The 18,777-nt window shown below is 44.7% G+C and overlaps 1 protein-coding gene across 1 annotated transcript in view; it reads left to right on the plus strand.

The window, feature by feature from the left end:
• Nucleotides 1-2,695: 2,695 nt before the first annotated feature.
• LOC146968871 (uncharacterized) overlaps nt 2,696-18,777 on the plus strand; it is a 216,141-nt gene continuing 200,059 nt past the window's right edge. Inside the window, exons 1-9 of the mRNA XM_085759323.1 lie at nt 2,696-2,806; nt 3,368-3,709; nt 6,171-6,281; nt 8,462-8,797; nt 8,959-9,060; nt 9,194-9,206; nt 9,656-9,683; nt 9,752-10,058; nt 10,297-10,614. Coding sequence (XP_085615449.1) covers nt 2,770-2,806; nt 3,368-3,709; nt 6,171-6,281; nt 8,462-8,797; nt 8,959-9,060; nt 9,194-9,206; nt 9,656-9,683; nt 9,752-10,058; nt 10,297-10,614 — 1,594 coding nt within the window. The 5' untranslated portion in view covers nt 2,696-2,769. The remainder of the gene's footprint in view (nt 2,807-3,367; nt 3,710-6,170; nt 6,282-8,461; nt 8,798-8,958; nt 9,061-9,193; nt 9,207-9,655; nt 9,684-9,751; nt 10,059-10,296; nt 10,615-18,777) is intronic.

The following is an 18,777-nucleotide window of genomic DNA, read 5'->3' on the forward strand; positions in this document are numbered from 1 at the left end:
CAGGGCTTCATGCTAGTGTTCATGGGAAATGGAGTCTTCCTTCAGGCAAAACACTACCGCTTTGGTCCACAGGCGCCGCCAAACTCAACCAAAACTGAAAGTTCTTTAGTACTGCTTTAAAGGTCCAGTGTGTAAAATTGGGGGAAAACTTTGATATCTAGCGTTCAGATTCTAGATAATAGCGCTCGCTCGCCCTCACCCCTCCCGTCTGCAAAGTGACGGTGGCCTCCGAGGACAAAAAAAACTTTGTTTACCACGACTAGGAGTATTTCAGGAGCATGGTGAAGTGATGAAGTGAAGATCTAAACCATTTTACAATATGTCTGCTGTTTCCTTCCGCCTTTTTCTTCTTTGGTTTGTTTTTGATCGCAAAACTTGCGAAGCGTGCTCTCTGGTTGGATTTTCCATTCAGGCTGCCGTACAAACATGGTGCCGCAAGATGGTGACACTCTCTAAAGCAAGACGCTTCCTATATGTAGATATAAAAGAATAATTAAAAGCCTACGAAAACCAAAGAAATTTTATTTTATAACGAGTATACAAATATATTCATGGATAGTATATTCAGATTTTGCCAATAAACCTTGACAATTGTTACGCACTGAACCTTTAAGTTACGGCAAAAAAAACCAAACATGTTTTCTGATGTCACATCAACCTTTGACCACCAAAATACAATCAGCTCATCTTCGAATCAAAGTGGATGTTGGTGGCAAATTAGTGCCCTCAGGTTTTCACTGAGATATGACACCAGGAGAAAGACATAGCATGAGAGTTGCATTGTGGGTAATGTAGGCATCAGGTTCTGCTGCAGCCACGTTATGACTGTTTTTTTTAACTGCTGATTGTGACTGAAATCATATTTCCTGAGCTTTCAGCTGCTACGGCCTTCTCAAAATCATCCATAAATAATCAATAATAGATAAAGGTCAACTGCTCCTGAACCTCAGAGTCCAGCCTGAGGAGCTGTAGCCTCAACATCTTGCTCAATGGCTCCTCGGTCGTATCACTAACTCAGAGCTTCCTTCAGTCTCTGCTAATGTCGCTCTGTCAGACTCATTTAGTCCCATTGTTGTTATGACGATCTCACGGTTCCTGTCTGATGCACTTCTTCACTCTCACCTGCTGTTAATGGATCCCACTCTGTTGGAAATGAGACATCTATGAGACGTCTAATGCATTTCTAGAGTCCACGGTTCGAGTGTTTTGAGGAACGGCCTCCTCACGGGAGGGAGATATATACAGTACATTGATGTAGACGTTTTCCTCGCCCATTACCCTGGTGCCCGGCATCCCAAACAAACCTGTGGGTGGATCTGGAGACGTGATCTACATGAAAAGAGATGAGTTTGTTTTTTTGTTTTTTTCCAGGACCACTGTCTATAAATCAAACTTTGGGGAAAATAAAGTGAAGGGTTTATTAAAACAACAGCCAATCAGATTCAGTCAACACATTGATGCTATTCATAATGTATAAATGTTGGGGTAAGACTGACATAAATGGAGAAACATTTCCACCTCCAGAAATATGAAGTGTAAACTTGGCCTGATTCACAAGCAGCTTCAGTGCTGGAAAGGTCACGGAGTGGACGGTTGTATCCTCTGAGGAGCATGCATCTGTAAAGGCCATGAAAATATAGAGAGAAAAGAAAAAGGCCAAAGATCAGCAGCAACTGTCATCATTGAATATCCACACAGCACATCCCACAGAAATGTGGCCTGCAAATGTCAAGAATAAGCAGAGGGACTTCCTGTCAGGCAGTTTTTGTAAAAAATAAAATAAAAAAAAGATCAGCGGCCCTCCTCCCTCCTTAAAGCTTCAGTTGGTAACAATTATTCAGTCATATTTGCTGGAATTGTCACTATATTCTGATGGTCAGACATTAAATGAGTAATTTAGGACAAAATCCAACTCCTCTGGCTCCACCTACAGCCTGTAATCGTATTTGCCAAAATCCACCGCGCCCGACGATTCTCCACCAGTCAGGTAGAGGGAGCAGGAGGAGCAGCCAATCGCCGCTCCTACACGTCGTGCTATGGATACGGTACATCTTTTTTTTTTTTTTTTTTTTCTCTGTGGGTGCGTTCATGGCTACTTTGTGTGTGTCTGTGTGTGTGTGGGGCGCTTGGCAGAGGTTCATAAAGGGACCTGACGGAGTATTGTCTTGAAATTTCCGACCAAGTCGCGGAGTTTACTTTCACTTTCGTCAACTTACCAACTGGAGCTTTAAGAAACTCTATGGCTCCACTATCGGAGAATGTCTGCTCCATATATCCCTGTGTGGGTTTAGTGCATCTACCTGATGTAACTAACTAATCTTATAGGCTACATGAGATGCTTAGGCAATAAAAACAATCTTATATTAATTATGTTAATTGATATGTTGGTTGATGGTTTCCAATAACTACCTACGCCTGCATCGCCCTGTCCAATCAACAAGTTAAATATTTTTCTATGAACTTAGGAGTTTAAGCCAGTAATACTGTAATGTTGCTGTACATTGTTGTTAAATTAAATAGCCTATATAAATCAACGGCCCCTTTCCTCCAAAAATGTCTACATGATTGTATTTTTTGAAGTTCTTTGCGTGCACTCCCTGTCCCGAGCGGCCTGACACTGGAGGTCTGCAGGATGTGGCCACTGGCCCGTCACTTCCTCTTGAAATCGAAAGTAAAGTTTAACATCGTTACAGGGATCTGGTTCAGTTCGGTTATCGCCGTCATTCACTCCATGAGGACGGAATAACGGGTCTGTGGTTTTTCTAGGAGATGAAGATGTTTGTGGTGTTTGTGACGCTGCTGTACGGTGAGAAAACTTCATCTAACTCAATTTAAATAAACCAACGGAGTTGGGTAAAGTTGGAAAGATAGGCGAAACGTTGTTCAAACTCAAAATGATGCCTCTATCACGTCGTAATAGCACAGACTACTAGCTACAAGAATCTAAACCCAGTTTTTAACAAAAACAAGCCGTCCTCTGAGCTGGACGGATAACACTGATCTCTATGCGCAGCCGGACGAGTGCGCAGTCCGCAGGCACTGTCTGCAAATTTCAATACAAGAGAAAGACGCTGTGAACAAAACTCCACTCCAGCTAGAGTACAGAGACTCTAAAATCACTACACACATCAAGGGTCTCCTCGTGGTCATACTACAACAGCTGAAAATATGAATCTCCATGGTCCAAATGCTAATTTTGACAAAACAGGTGTGTTTGATTTTATTATTATTATTATTAGGAGCGAATGTTAGAGAGAGATTAGAGATAAATGAATCTCCATGGTCCAAAGCTCCAGGTCAAACACTGCATCTTCATCAGAGTCTGATTATCTTCTGGTTTCTGTCTCACCTCTGTCTGTGTCCTCAGTTTCCCAGCATGCCTCAGCTGTGGAGACATATGAGGGGGTGGGGTCTGTCCTGCTGCTTTGTGACTTTCCTACGTTTGACCTGGACGAGCCTTCAGTGGTGTGGAGCCGCTCTGACCTCCGTCCTTCAACCGTCCACCAGCGTCAGCCGGACGGAGACGAACCCAGAGACCAGAACCAGGACTACAGAGGACGGACGTCCATGAGGACTGACGCTCTGAGGACCGGAGACCTCAGCCTCACTCTGAGGAGACCCACCACCAGAGACAGTGGCAACTACAGCTGCATCCTCAGAGGGACGGGGGGAGAGGAGAGGCAGAGTCAAGTTACACTGAAGGTCAAAGGTCAGAGGTCATGGACTCATCAGAAATGTGTTTTAATGTTTTTTTCAATTGCTAACAAGCAGTGGTCGAAACTGAAGTCACATTAACACAGTTTGCAAAACACAAGTCCATGTGGACCAAACTGTGGAGCACTTTTCATTGCTTTCACACAAAATGCATTGAGTGACCACAGTCACCAAAACTCATGGACTCTTTTCTCAGTTACTAGTTCACCACCTGCAAAACACTAGACTTTTACAGCGCATTTTTCAAATGATAACACATTTTGTTCAAAACAGTTAAAAACACAATCAAAACAGAATGATGGGAGGGGGGGCATGGGGAATTTCTGTTGCAGGAACATTTGAAATCAAAAATAATTTATTGAATAAAATAAATAAAAATATTCTGCAACTCCAAACACAGGTGAGGTTAGTTTCCAGCTCAAAACCGATCCAGGTGATCTGTGTTTGGCCTCATTAGAAACCATATGAAAAGGCGAGGGGGGGCAAGGAGAGGGAGAAGAGGAAGGAGAGGAAGACCAGAGTTGTGTTGTTGTTTTTTTTACTTACATTATTCTACCTCTGGAGATTCTGCATTTTTCAGTTTACAGTAAACTTTTTATTTTTTGTAAGTCCACAGAGAAAATCCATTTTCTTGACGTAATTACAGTACTGCATTCCTGATTCATTCTTGTTGCAATATATTATCTAGAACACTCAAAGTGCAAAGATATTGCAGTATTTATTTTATAATAAAACTGATTTACTGATTTCGAAAAAAAAATACAAACTTCAAAGATCAAATTTATTTTACGTAAGTAATGTTCTTTGTTGTTAGTGTTTTGTAGTTCAGTGTGCTAAGAGTGACCGTGTTTGTTTCCACAGTGACACTATGTGCTAGTGTTGTGGTTGAATGAGCTTATTTTGAGACATGTATGAAGTGTTTTGTTGGTGAGGCACCGTTTTGGGGATGAGGTTAACTGTTTAGCTGAGATGCCTGATGGAAACGCTGGCTGTGTTAAGAGTTTTGAACATGTGACTTCAGTTTTGACCACTGCTTGTTAGCAATTGAAAAAAACTGTAATGTTTCACATTATTGTTTATAGTGATGTTTTAATCTCATGTTGTTGTTTGTGTCGACTACAGAACGTCCTGTAGACTGGAGATTCATTGTCAGTGGTGTCGTTTTTCTCCTGGCCTCACTGACTGCTGCTGTTCTGCTGATTTGTATCGTATATAAATGGAAGAGGAATGAAAGAGGTAGGGTGTGTGTGTGTGTGTGTGAGACTCATTTTGTGGGAATATTGAATTATAAATAATTGTAAGTCAGTGTGATGTCAGAGCTGTAGACTGAGGTCAGAGTTCAACTCAACTTTGTTTTATCGTTCATTAATATTTGTTTGTGTCGTCTACAGAACGTCCTCCAGTTTGGAAGATGGTTCTCACGGTTGCCATGGTTCTCGTGTTTGCAGCTGGTGCTGCTGTTTGCTTTGTCTATCGTTATGAAGTGTTTGAGAACTCACTGGGTATGTAGTGTGTGTGTGTGTGTGTGTGTGTGTGTGTGTGTGTGTGTGTGTGTGTGTGTGTGTGTGTGTGTGTGTGTGTGTGTGTGTGTGTGTGTGCGTGTGTGCGTGTGTGTGCGTGTGTGTGCGTGTGTGTGCGTGTGTGTGCGTGTGTGTGTGCGTGCGTGTGTGTGTGCGTGTGTGTGTGTGTGCTGCTGTGATGAGACACGTGACGAAGGCTTTTGAGTCTCTGTTTGTTCTGGATCATTCAAGTCACTTCACTGTCGACTGACAACAACACTAACATCCAATCTGTTGTTGTTTGTGTCAATTACAGAATCTCCTTCAGTCTGGGCCTTTGTTCTAGGGTTTCTACTGAGTCTCCTGGGTTCTGTTGGCTTTGTTGGTCTCAGAATATATAAAGAAATGAGGAACAGAGGAGGTTTGTATAAATGTTTGTGAGTCACAGGTCACAATAGAATTGAACTCTGTTGTGAATTAATCAATAATGTTGTTTTATTGTTTATTATTTCTGTAATTGTGGCTCCGTCTCTCTTTACTTTTTAAACACACAGCCTACTAAAAATATGGAGCGTGAGCATGTAGTTGACGCGTCTTAAGCCACAAAAACTCCACAGTTCTTCTTTCTCACGAGGGTTTATTGAAACCTTTCTTCAAGTTACAACAAAAAGATTTTTTAAAAACTGTGCAGCAATCCAAAATTAGGCAATAATCATGAGCACGGTCAAAAACTAGCGTGCTCTCCTCGCCTCCATAGTCATAACTGAACCAAAGTACGCACACATCACGTTACGCATGTCACCAATAAGAAGAGAGCAGTTGTTATTAACTAAGAGGCACTCGTATAACCTCAAATATACAAAATTAGGATAAATCCAACAAATCACCTTATGTGTAATATACAAAATGGCTCTAACAGTTTCAATCTCATGTTTTTGTTGATTGTGTCGACTACAGGACGTCTTCAAGGCCGGGTCAAAGTTCTCCTGGTTCTCCTGGTTCTCCTGTATGCTGCTACTGCTGCTGTTTTCAGTGTCCTTCTTTATAAAGGGATGAAGAACACAGAAGGTATGTTTGTGTCCGTCCGTCCCTCTCTCCCTTCACTGATGTGGAGGCGACTTCAGTTCTGTGCAGATCGTTGTTGTGCTTCTCCAGTGTCTGGTCTGGCTCCTGTGGTGGAGACCACAGTGATGGAGCAGTAGTAAAGCTGCAGGTGGAGGACCAGACTCCTGTGTGAACCCACCAGGTGTCAGCAGAGACTCTGCTCATCAGCACACTGACCTTCTTCAGAGAGAGGAAGCTCCTCCTGCTTCATCTTCTCCTCTGGTTTCCACCTCCAGCTGCTCTTTCACTCTGATTGGCTGCAGCTCCTCACTTCCTCCTCCTCAGTGGCTCCGTCCTGGGGCCTCATTTATCATTGTGGATACACCTTTTTTTACACCATTTTCCCCCCGTTTTGTGCGTACGCACTTTTCTCTGCCAAATTTGGGATCTATCAAGCCAAAACCTGACGGGGAAAAGTGCGGACATTTACACCCATTTTGACCCTGGCGTACCGTGATTTACGCCTTTTTTGAGGAACAGGAGGAATTGGCAACGCCGTTGCTGAGTCAGAGAACTGCAGTGTGAGAGGGAGAGAGGAGCGGAGTACATTTAGAAGAGCACAGTAGGATTTTTTGAAGTAATTGTGGTAGTGGTTGACTGTTGATGCTGGCAATCCAACCTGCTCTATAATAACACTAGGCTCTATGTTAATTGATCAACAGCGGATTGAGGATTTTGCTTTTTTGTGTGACGTCCGACAAGGATCAAACCATCCAAGTTTAAAAACACATCGGCAGCAGCGCACACTGATCTGCAGCTACTGAGACTGTTATTATTCTGTCACCTGAGTTAACGAGGTGCACGTGTGTTTGGAGCTGACGAGAGGAGAGAATAAAGAGTGAGACAATGCGGCCCTGAGGAGGAACTGTGAAGGACTCAGCTGTAGCCTAATGGAAAATGACCTAAACCGAGTCCAGTAGAGCTGTAACTGTGTAGTGGGAAGGTGTTCAAAGTAGCTATCGTCCTGCTTCCTACATTGTTTTAACATCTAGGTTAAGGTCCCAGATTTTCTGGGATAAAGGGGCAGATTACATAAGATTATTCTTCTTTCTGCTCCCTTTTGTTGAGATTTGGGAGGTTTTTGTTTTTATTGTAGCTTATTAAAATGCAAGATCATTTTTCTGACTGATTTATTGCCCGTGTATCTGCTTTCGGAGAAGCGGAGAAGTTCCGCTTCTTTCCCCCGTCCTCCGCCCGTTGTCTCCGTTGTCACTTTGTTGTCACTTTGTTGTCACTTTGTTGCCGCTCCATAGAGCCCACATGGCTACTTAAATATGCACGTGCTGACCATATATAGTTGTATATAGGCGTTTCGGGGGCGGAGTAAGAGGTGTGTTCAGTGTGCACCATTCTTGGGTCCAGTGTGATTTATCAAAGGGAAATGCGGAGAGTTGTGCGTACGCACAGTTTGATTGATCTGAAAAAGGTATAAATATTTCGGGTGTACGCCATTTTCGTCTTTTCGCCGTACGCAAAACTTTAGTAGCAGTTTTACACCCTCTTTGATAAATGAGGCCCCAGGACTGATGTCCTCGTGGTCTCGGCCCAGGACGTCTTGTGCACTTCACATTGGAGGTGGACTGATAGTGGATTATTAAAGGCTGATGTAGTAACAATAGTTTGGAGCAGGAAAAAGCCGACAGCTCATTAATCAGCTGATATGAAAGAACTGACAAGTTTCTCACTGTCAATCAAGTAGCAGCCACGACCCCAGACCCACTCTGCTTTATCATCTTGTTTGGTTTAAATGGGAGCAACAGAGTCTATGGTCACGTTAGTGATGCAACATTTAAATCACAATCATCTCTTTTGTCCTCAGACGTCTCCTGTAGAAAACACCATGACAACACAGGAAGTTCAGCTGTAGAGAGCTGCACCTCAGTTTATTCAGTGTTTAGTATCAGAGCCCTGTTTAAATATAAATGACCTCAGGTTCACGTGGTGTTATCTTCATCTTCTGTGTTGATCTGCTGCAGTAAGATGATGTGACCTGACTGAGTGACTGGAGGAAGGTGAACAGACATTAGACTATCAGCTGATGCTCCTGCCAATAACCACAGTTTATAATAAATCCTGTCTGTGTCTCTACTTCACTCTGTGGACATGAGGACATCACTGATCCGTGTTCCTGTCTCTGTCCTCAGTGTCCTGGCATGGAGACACTGTGGAGGTCTACAGTTTGTGGCCTGTCCTGCTTCCCTGTGAGGACTCTCCTTTACCCAGAAACCCCACAGTGACGTGGAGCCGCCACGACCTCCGTCCTCCAACCGTCCACCAGAGACACCAGCTGGGTGACGACCTCAGAGACCAGAACCAGGTTTACAGCAACAGAACATCCATGAAGACTGACGCTCTGACCACTGGAGACCTCAGTCTCACTCTGAGGAACCTCCACCTCTCTGACAGCGGAAACTACACCTGCATCATCTCAGCATTTGGAAATAAACGAACACTGAGAGACATACAGCTGAAGGTCAAAGGTCAGAAACACACACCAACACCTACAGTACAGGATACAGGTCAGAGGTCAAAGGTCAGAGCTGTAGATACAGGTCTGAGGTCAGATCTAGTTGGAATTTGGACCAGGGTCACAGAGGTCACGTAAAGGTCACGTTGTTGTTTCTGTTCATCTCATCCACAGAAAAGTTCTCTGTCGATGTTGAACTCTTCGTTTTCTATGGTCTCCTGATTCTACTGGTTCTACTGGTGGTTGTTCTTGTTGTCGCCTGGTGCCTTCCAAAAGGTAGGATGTGTGTGTGTGTGACGCTACAGAGCTTTTCTTGTGAAAATCTAGCATTATTTGTTGAGAGGACTGCGACCAGGAACAGCTGCACACAGTCATCCACTTGTTTATTTTAACTTCCTGTTTCCTGTAGAGTTGAACTCTGGGTAAAATGAGTGAGGACTTCCTGTCCAACTGTCTCTGCTGTGACATCGTCTGTGTCCATCTGTCCCTCTGATCAAACCAAACACTGATCCTGAACAATAGTGATCAATACTGATCAATATCATCAGCACCGTCCCAGACTTTTACTTTGACAGGATCAACTTTATTGATCCAAAGCAGCGTTGACAGATTCACAGACTGAGACACTTTGATGTGATGGACGTTTGTGTGTCAGTGTTTTGTTCTGAGGTTGGACATGAGTGTGAGACACTGAGGACGGACACAGGAGAAGTCTTCTTCTCTTCAGTGGACAGTTTTCATCCACATGTCAACATGACAGAGAAAAGACTGAGGAGACAAAACTAAACTCTGATCATGTCCAACACCTTCAACACCTGGTCTGACTTCCTCCATGTGTCCACTGTCCCTCTGGTCTGGTTCTGTCCTTCAGGTTCCTCTACAGCTCTGTGATGCTTCAGGTCAGAGATTAAAACCTGCTGCTGCTGTCTGATGACATCATCATGTGGTTTGTTGTCTCTCAGTCCAACAGGTGGAGGAGGGGGCGGAGTCTGTCCAGCTGCCTTTCAAGACCACAGCTGGTCTGTCTGAAGACGTCAGAGTGGAGTGGACGGATGGAGACAACAGGAAGGTCCATGTGTATGAGAACGGTTCTAAAGAACAGGACCAGGTTTACAGAGGACGAACAGAGATGAATGAAAACCTGCTGAGGACTGGAGACCTCAGTCTGACCCTGAAACACCCCACAAGGAGAGACAGAGGAAGATACACCTGCAGAGTCTACAACAAAGACAGAGACTTACTGATGAAGAAACAAGTGAATCTCCTGGTAACAGGTGAGAGCTGACAACACATCCTCCTTCCTATGCCTCCATCTTCAGAAGTTTGTCGGTCTGATGATTTTTCCAGCTGCGGGAACCAGATGCAGCATCAGCTTCTCCATGTGTCCACTGTCCCTCTGGTCTGGTTCTGTCCTTCAGGTTCCTCTACAGCTCTGTGATGCTTCAGTAAAGAGATTAAAACCTGCTGCTGCTGCTGTCTGATGACATCATCATGTGGTTTGTTGTCTCTCAGACCAACAGGTGGAGGTGGAGGAGGGGGCGGAGTCTGTCCAGCTGCCCTTCAAGACCACAGCTGGTCTGTCTGAAGATGTCAGAGTGGAGTGGACGGACAGAAACAACAAGAAGGTCCATGTGTATGAGAACAATTCTGAAGAACAGGACCTGGTTTACAGAGGACGAACAGAGATGAATGAAGACCTGCTGAGGACTGGAGACCTCAGTCTGACCCTGAAACACCCCACAGGGAGAGACAGAGGAAGATACACCTGCAGAGTCTACAACAAGAAGAGAAAATTACTGAGAGAAACATTCGTGTTGCTCTGGGTCAAAGGTCAGAGTTGTTTGTTTGTCTCTGGTTGTTTATTTGTTTGTTTGTCTCTGGTTGTTTGTCTCTGTCTCACTGTCTTCTGTCTCGTCTACAGGGAGAACTCAGGTCAGAGTTGAAACAGTCGACATGAGGAACAGAAGCAGCTCCACTGATCCAACTCCTCTGGTGGCCGATCAATCAGTCTGATTGGTCTGTTGATCAGTTTGTGATTATTGAAAGAATCTGACTTTGGATCAGAGAGAAGATGGAGGTGAAGGAGCTGTTAGACGATGGGTGAAGACAAGAGGACGCTACTGAATCTACTGACTCAAAGTCTGCAGACTCAATATTGATGAGTATTGATCAGAATTGATCAGTACCACACATGGAAAACAAGAGAAACATTGAAATATCATCGAAAAATACTTCTTCATTCTCCTGCTGAGGGACAAAGTTGCGTCATGGTGACGGCCAGTTCATGGACCACAGTGATGTTGACGTGCTAGCTAGCTTGTTCAGCCTGCAGCTAAAGGCTGAAGGTTGAGCTTCAGCTCTGGTGGAGCAAAGGATTCAGATGTGAGTTGGTTCATAGAGTTCAGCTCAGATGTGTCCTGTAGAAACTCTGACTGAAGGACACAGATTGGTTCATTTCAGCGCGATGATGTCAGAGACAGGGCTTGAAATTAGCGGTCGCCACTCGCCATTTGCGACCCAGATTCCTCTGTGGCGAGACAGATTTTTAGCTGTCTAGCCACTTGGCGAGATAGAAAAAACAAGACTCCCAATCTGTTTCCAGGGTTTCCCCCAGTGTATTATAAGCTTATAGTCACCTGACAACGTCACAACTTAGTCGCGCATAACGGGACACGTCACGGACATCATGCTCATCAGACCGCTGCTTCACAGCTGACCGAGAGGAACACACCTAGCCCAGTTAATGTGAGCCGAGCCGCGGCTCCAAAAGGCTCAGTCAGCTGCTGTAGCAGCTGGTAGCTGTTAGCTGTTAGCTGTTAGCTGGTAGCTGTTAGCTGGTAGCACGCCGGAGTCGGTGGTCGGACTATCCGACGGACGGACGGACGGGGTGGGGGGTGGTATTTGAACACTGTACAATCAGCGTGATACAGCGCATTTAACGTTTACGAGCGGCAAAGTGCCAACTGTCCATGCGCCCGTGTCTGTGTGTGTGCGTGCGTGCGAGAGAGACGGCAGGTGGACTGACTGGCAGAGATGAGAGTTGGTGAAGCGCTGTTTAAAAATTATCATACTGTTCTTCTTTGAGTGGGGTGGGATTGTGGGAGGGATAAAAAACTGGGGGGAAAAACAGAAGAATGGAAGTCTTCTCTGTCATGTTGCTACCTGTGAAATTGCTTCCATTAAAGAAAGTCATCAAAAAACAAAATTTTATTTTTTTATTTTTTCTGTGAGAGCCTGTGGCAGGCCGCCACACACAGGCTACTGTTATTCCAGATAAGTTGAAAGGTCATCGTCTACACAGCACAATTGATTGAGAAGAACAGGATGACTGTTATGGTACTACTATGACTGCTATAGTGATGTCGAAATACAATAGTGAAGCAACTTGTTGGTTTTGGCTAGTAAAAAATCTGTCTGGCGAGTAACTTTTTTGACCTACTAGCCACTTGCCCACTCTGTTGGAAATGAGACATCTATGAGACGTCTAATGCATTTCTAGAGTCCACGGTGTTACGGCTGGAAGGGGTTCGGCCTTGTCTGTGTCTTTCTCTTCCCCCTCGTTCTCCCACAGCTCCACCCAGGTCCCAATCAGCGAAACGAGGCTCACCTGGTCCACTGAGCTAAATACCCTGCAGCTGACACCAGAGGGCGGGGGCAGTGCTGGGGACTGCTGGGCTTGCCTGCCTCCCATCATGGCTTTCTGTGTTAGTTTGTCTACTTGTTTGTATCTGTATATTTTTGGTATTAAATCTCTTTTAGTTAAGTTAGTGCCTTTGTCTTTGTATTTTGGGTCATTGTTGGGTCCCTTGTTATGCCCCTCTGGGCCAACAAAGTACTGGGGCGTAACAATTGGGGGCTCGTCCGGGATCTGAACAACCATGAGGTGAAGTGAAGGTTTGTAGCTGTTGTGTGAGGTAGTAGTCTAGTCTTCTTTTCAAGATGGTTTGTGATTTAATTGCCTGTCTGTGTTTGCTTGAGAGTTCCCTGTAAGGTAGTCGTCGGGCAGAGAGAGACTCTTGCCACTTTGTTGTTTTGCCTTTCTTATTTTTGGTGGTGAAACCTGGGTGTGGGTACGTTTTCTGTGTGGCAGTGGGCCTTGCCTTGGTCCATTGTTCACTCGCAGAGTTCAACGTTTAAAGAAGCCTCCCGGGAAGCCACTGAAGACTAGATAGTTAACCACATTACAGGGTGCCTCTCCACAACGTCACTCTTTAGCAGAGTGGCACAGCAGCATATCACAATCTCTAGTGGGTTGACTCTACCTCTACTTTCGTCTGGATTCTGTGTGTAAAATAGTAACAGTAACTTTTGGGATGTGACTTTTTGTGTGGTACCTGCACAGTACGTTCGTTGGGTCGTTCGGTTGCAGCTTAGGTGTAAGTTGGCAACATTTTGTGTAGCAGTGGCTACTGTGTGACCTCTTGTGTTGTGCTGTTGCAGTCCACTTTTCGGTTGAGTCACTTGTGTATGTTACTGTTTACTTAGTTGTGGCTTCGTTGGACCTCGTGTGCGTCTCTCCATAGATCAGTGGATCTTTGTGTGATGGAGTTGACTTGGTGAATTATAAGGTCTGTGTCCGTTGGTTAATGGCAGACTGCTTGGTGGCCATTTTGTGTCGTGGCAGTTCAATTTGTTCGGGTCTTTGTGTGTTGATAGACAGCAACTTGAGTGACCCTTTAGGTTGTGGCTGTGCTCGATTTTGTGTTTGGTCACCTGCAGTGTTTAGTAAGTTTACTTCGTTTCGTAGTTTCCCTCATGGTGGTAGCCATTTAGTTATCTGGTGGGAGTGGCACCCACTTGCATGGCTACTGTTTGGCTGCTCACTCTTTACATCGAGTGGCAGTGTGTTGGTTGGCCTTGTGTATTTTGATCTTGTTGGATCCACTTTGACCTTTTTGTTGTCCTGACCGCAGTCCCAGGGTTTATTTTTGATAAATGTGTTTATTGGTGTTGAGGCCAGGTTCAGTCATCCTTTTTTATAGATAAAAAAAAATATTAGATTTAGATATTGCAATGAATAAATAGTATGGTGTTTTGATGTAACATGATGTTTTATTCATTGTCTTAAGGGAGGGGGTGTTACGGCCGGAAGGGGTTCGGCCTTGTCTGTGTCTTTCTCTTCCCCCTCGTTCTCCCACAGCTCCACCCAGGTCCCAATCAGCGAAACGAGGCTCACCTGGTCCACTGAGCTAAATACCCTGCAGCTGACACCAGAGGGCGGGGGCAGTGCTGGGGACTGCTGGGCTTGCCTGCCTCCCATCATGGCTTTCTGTGTTAGTTTGTCTACTTGTTTGTATCTGTATATTTTTGGTATTAAATCTCTTTTAGTTAAGTTAGTGCCTTTGTCTTTGTATTTTGGGTCATTGTTGGGTCCCTTGTTATGCCCCTCTGGGCCAACAAAGTACTGGGGCGTAACAACGGTGTGTTGTCTTGCTTTATCTTATAATGAGCAGACGAGGCGTGATAGCTGGTCTTTTATATTTACTTCATGGCTTATACACAGTAAACATTATCGTGCTACCCGCATGGCTACGTACACCCTTGACCTGCAGGCGGGGCTTCCACGCATGCTCATAACTACTGCGGCATGCTGGGTAATGTAGTCCTCATGTTACTATACTCATAACATCACATCTTTCCCCCTATAAAAGAAATGATATTTACCCCTTAAAACAAAGCCATGCTTTTTCTTTACGTTGGCATTTATCAATAACTCCAATCAGCATTGTAACTTTACTTGTAAACAACTTTTCTATTTAAACACTTTTCCTGCAATAGAACAATAATAAAGTGCAAACTTTCTAAGCATCATAACACACCTAGAATCATGTCAACATTTTTCATTTACATCAACATTCTTTTCTTTTCTTTTTTTGTTTTTTTTAATACATTTACTTATTTAACTTTGATGAACTTAATCGTCCATGTTGCTTCTTCGTCCTTAGCAACTCTCGATCAGCCTTTTAGGCGGCTGAACATGTCTTACAGGTCTGGACAGTCTTTCAACAGCTGGCGACAGTCTGGAAAGTCTCGCAGCAGCTGGTGACGCAGACGCTGCTGTCAGACTACAGTCAGTGTGGTCAGTCCCACTGTTAGTTGACTCTGTAGATTCAGCCGTGTCCTGCTGAACCATCTCCTGAGCTGTAGTGTCCTTTTCAGTCTGCTGTAGTTGAAGATCCGTGCGGTTCCTTCTCAGAGACAAACCACTCTCCGTCTGGATCCTGTAGGAGCGTGGGGCAACTTCCTCTTCCACTTGTCCCTTTTGTCTCCATGTGCCTGTAGAGATGTCCCTGAGACGCACCATGTCTCCTGGCCTCAGCATAGGCAGGTGTTTAGCCGTTCTGTCATGCAGCTGTTTTTGTTTCACTTTTTGTTCCTCCCTTGTGTTTCTGACTTTGTGTGCATTTTTCGGCGTCAGCAGGTCCTCATTTACTGGTAGGTTAGAGCGAATGCGCCTACCCATCAGCATTTGGGCTGGTGACAGTCCATTCTGTAAAGGTGCACTCCGGTAAATCAGTAAACTTTTTTGAAAGTCATCTCTGTCCTCTGCTTTTTTCATCATTGTTTTTACTGTCTTTACAGAGCTTTCTGCCAAGCCGTTGGACTTTGGATAGGTTGGACTCGATGTAGAGTGTTGAAACCCCCATTCTTTAGCAAAGGCAGCAAACTCGCAGCTAGAAAACTGGGGCCCATTATCGGAAAACAGTTCACATGGGACACCATGTCTAGCGAAGACAGTCTTGAGGTAGCTGATGACTGCTTTGCTCGATGTTGACTGCAGCGCTCCAACTTCAGGATAGTTTGAGAAGTAGTCGGTGACCACTATGTAACTCTTACCATCACAGTCAAACAGGTCAGTGCCAACCTTGTAGTAGGGTCTGTGGGGCACTGGATGCATCATCAGCGGCTCAGCTTGTTGTTTTGGCCTGTAGGTGCGACAAAGTTCACATGACGCTGTCGTCTGGCTGATATCTAAATTGATTCTGGGCCAGTACATCACTTCTCTAGCCCTGCGTTTACACTTGACTTCTCCGAGGTGGCCTTCGTGAATCTTTTGGAGCATTTCTTTACGTAGTGAGGATGGAATAACGTATTTGCTCCCTTTCAACACTATGTCATCCACCACTGTGAGCTCTGCCCTACAGTTCCAGTAGTCTTGTATTTGCACCGGGCAATCCTTTTTGTTTTCAGGCCAGCCTTTCTGTACTGTGCGCTTGAGTTCTTTCATTGTTTCATCTGCATTAGTCTCTCTTCGTATTTGTTCTGTTCTGTCTGCAGTTACTGGCAAAGACGTCACAATATGTGATGTATGTCCACATATGCCTGTATTCCTGCGCTGTTCTCACAGTCTGCACGTTCCTCCTTATCCACTGCTCTAGACAAGGTGTCGGCGGTGAACATGTATTTTCCTTGTGTGTATATCATGTGCACGTCGTATTTTTGCAGCCTGATCAGCATGCGCTGTATCCGAACAGGACAGTCATTTAGAGGTTTGGCCATGATAGACACTAAAGGTTTATGGTCAGTTTCTACCTCAAAAGCCTGACCATACACATATTGATGGAAACGCTCACATGCATACAAACTCGCTAACAGTTCTTTTTCAATTTGAGCGTACCTGGACTCGGCGCCGGTTAAGGCTCTGGATGCATAAGCGACAGGTAGCCACTGCTCGTCGTGTTGCTGCAGCAGCACCGCTCCCAGGCCGTACTGTGACGCGTCTGCTGAGATCCTGGTACTCTTCTCTGGGTCGTAGAACTTTAGCACGGGTTCCTGTGTGAGAGTCTCTTTCAGTTTCAGAAAACATTGTTCCTGCTCATGGGACTAGATCCATTCATTCTTTTGTTCGAGAAGACTCCTGAGAGGTGCCGACCGTGTTGACAGCTGTGGGACAAACTTGGCGAGATAGGTGACCATCCCTAAAAACCGTCTGACCTCATCTTTATTGTTTGGTCTTTCCATGTTGTTGATCGCTGATGTTTTTCTCGGGTCAGGCTTCACCCCCTCTTCACTGAGAACATCTCCCACAAAGGTAAGTGTTTTCACTCCGAACTCACATTTGTCTTTGTTAAGTTTCAGATTAACTTCTCTTGTCTTGTCTAGCACTTGTCTCAGTCTTTCGTCATGTTCTTCTCGAGTAGCCCCCCAGACAATAACATCGTCCATCATCGTCTCTACTCCTGGAATGTGCTCAAAAATCATGTGAATAGTCTTATGGTATACTTCAGGCGCTGACAAGATACCGTACGACAGACGAAGAAACCTGTACCTGCCCTCCGGCGTGTTGAACGTACACAGTCTCGAACTCTGCTCATCTAGTCTCAATTGCCAGAAACCTGACGAAGCATCTAGTTTACTGAACCATTTAGCTCCAGCAAACTGTGCCATGATTTCTTCTCTGGTTGGTAACTTAAAATGTTCTCTTCTGATTGCTCTGTTTAAATCCCTTGGATCCAAACAAATCCTCAGAGCACCTGTTTTCTTTTGCACAATAACCAGCGAGCTGACCCATTCCGTCGGTTCATCTATTTTCTTGATGACCTGTAGTTTTTCCATGCGCGCTAGTTCCTCTTTTAGTTTTTCCCGCAGGGCAAACGGGACTTTCCTGCAGGGGTGCACAACAGGAGACACACTTTCATCCACACGTATTTTATGTTTTCCAGGTAGACATCCAAGTCCTTCGAAGCAGTCTTTATACTCCTCCATGAGTGAGTCATGATCATTTGCAGTATTTGGTGATGTCACAACAAACACTCTTTTGACCAGATTGAGCTTTGTACACGCACTGAGTCCTAGGATTGGTTGTACACTCATATCCACGATCAGTAGCTGTGCTCTTATCTGCCGACTTTTGTGTTTGAAGGTTGCGATGCATCCGCCTTTAACAGGAACACGTTCTCCGGTGTATCCAGTCACTTTTGTTTTTACAGGATGAATTTTGCTCTTCACTGTCAATGTTTTATAGTCTTCCAATGATAGCAGGTTTACATGAGCACCTGTGTCCAACTTGAATGGTATTATTGTTTTGTTTACCTCGATAGGCACAATCCATTCCTCTTTTTCAGTTGTACAAGCATGCACCACATCCACAATAAACTCATTATAATCCTCTTCTCCCTCATCGACTGTGTGAACTTTTTGTTTTAGAGCTGCTTTGCAACATTTAGCATAGTGATTGCTCCTTCCACAGTTGTTACATGATTTTCCAAATGCAGGACAAGACCTTGGCTTGTGGCTGCCTCCACATTTACCACATTTGAACTCTGAAGATTTCTCTTTTTGGTCTCTCTCTTTGGTAAATGTTTTCTTTTTCCTTTGTTCTTTATGTATTGCATGCACTGTTGTCTCACCTCTCCGAAGCTCTTTTGCTTGTGCTCGAGTGGTTTCAGCTGCTCTGCACATACTGACACATTTGTCCAGTGTCAGTCCTGACTCTCGGAGCAGTCTTTCTCTGAGTGCATTATCCACTGTTCCACAAACGACCCTGTCCCTCACTAATGAGTCTCTTAAAGTTCCGAATTCACATGTCTTACTTAGCGTGTGAAGCTCTGCTAAGTACTGGTCAAATGGTACTCCTTGCTTTTGGTCATGGGTGAAAAACTTGTACCTCTCAAAAGTCACGTTCTGTTTAGGCACGAAGTATTCTTCAAACTTTGTCATTAGCTCTGTCAAAGTCAAATTATCTTCATCTAGCTGAAAGCTATTATATATGTCCAATGCATCTTCTCCTATAACATGCAAAAGAATGTGAGCTTTCAGTTTTTCATCATCACCCCCAGCTCCGCTTGCTGCAAGATATATATTAAATCGTTGCTTGAAACGCTTCCAGTTATCAGCAAGGTTCCCAGTCAATTGCATGGAAGTGGGTGGACTTAGCTTATCCATGACTGCACGTCGGGGTATCGGGACCACAGCCCTCTCCTGGTGCTGGTTGTCCTCCAATACAGGTACGAGATCCTCTTCTACTTGTTCGATCCGTCCCTCGTCCCCGCT

The sequence above is a fragment of the Trachurus japonicus genome, chromosome 18 (assembly GCF_045865225.1).
Source record: "Trachurus japonicus isolate A0001 chromosome 18, Traja_1.0".
In the NCBI taxonomy this organism is placed as follows: domain Eukaryota; kingdom Metazoa; phylum Chordata; class Actinopteri; order Carangiformes; family Carangidae; genus Trachurus; species Trachurus japonicus.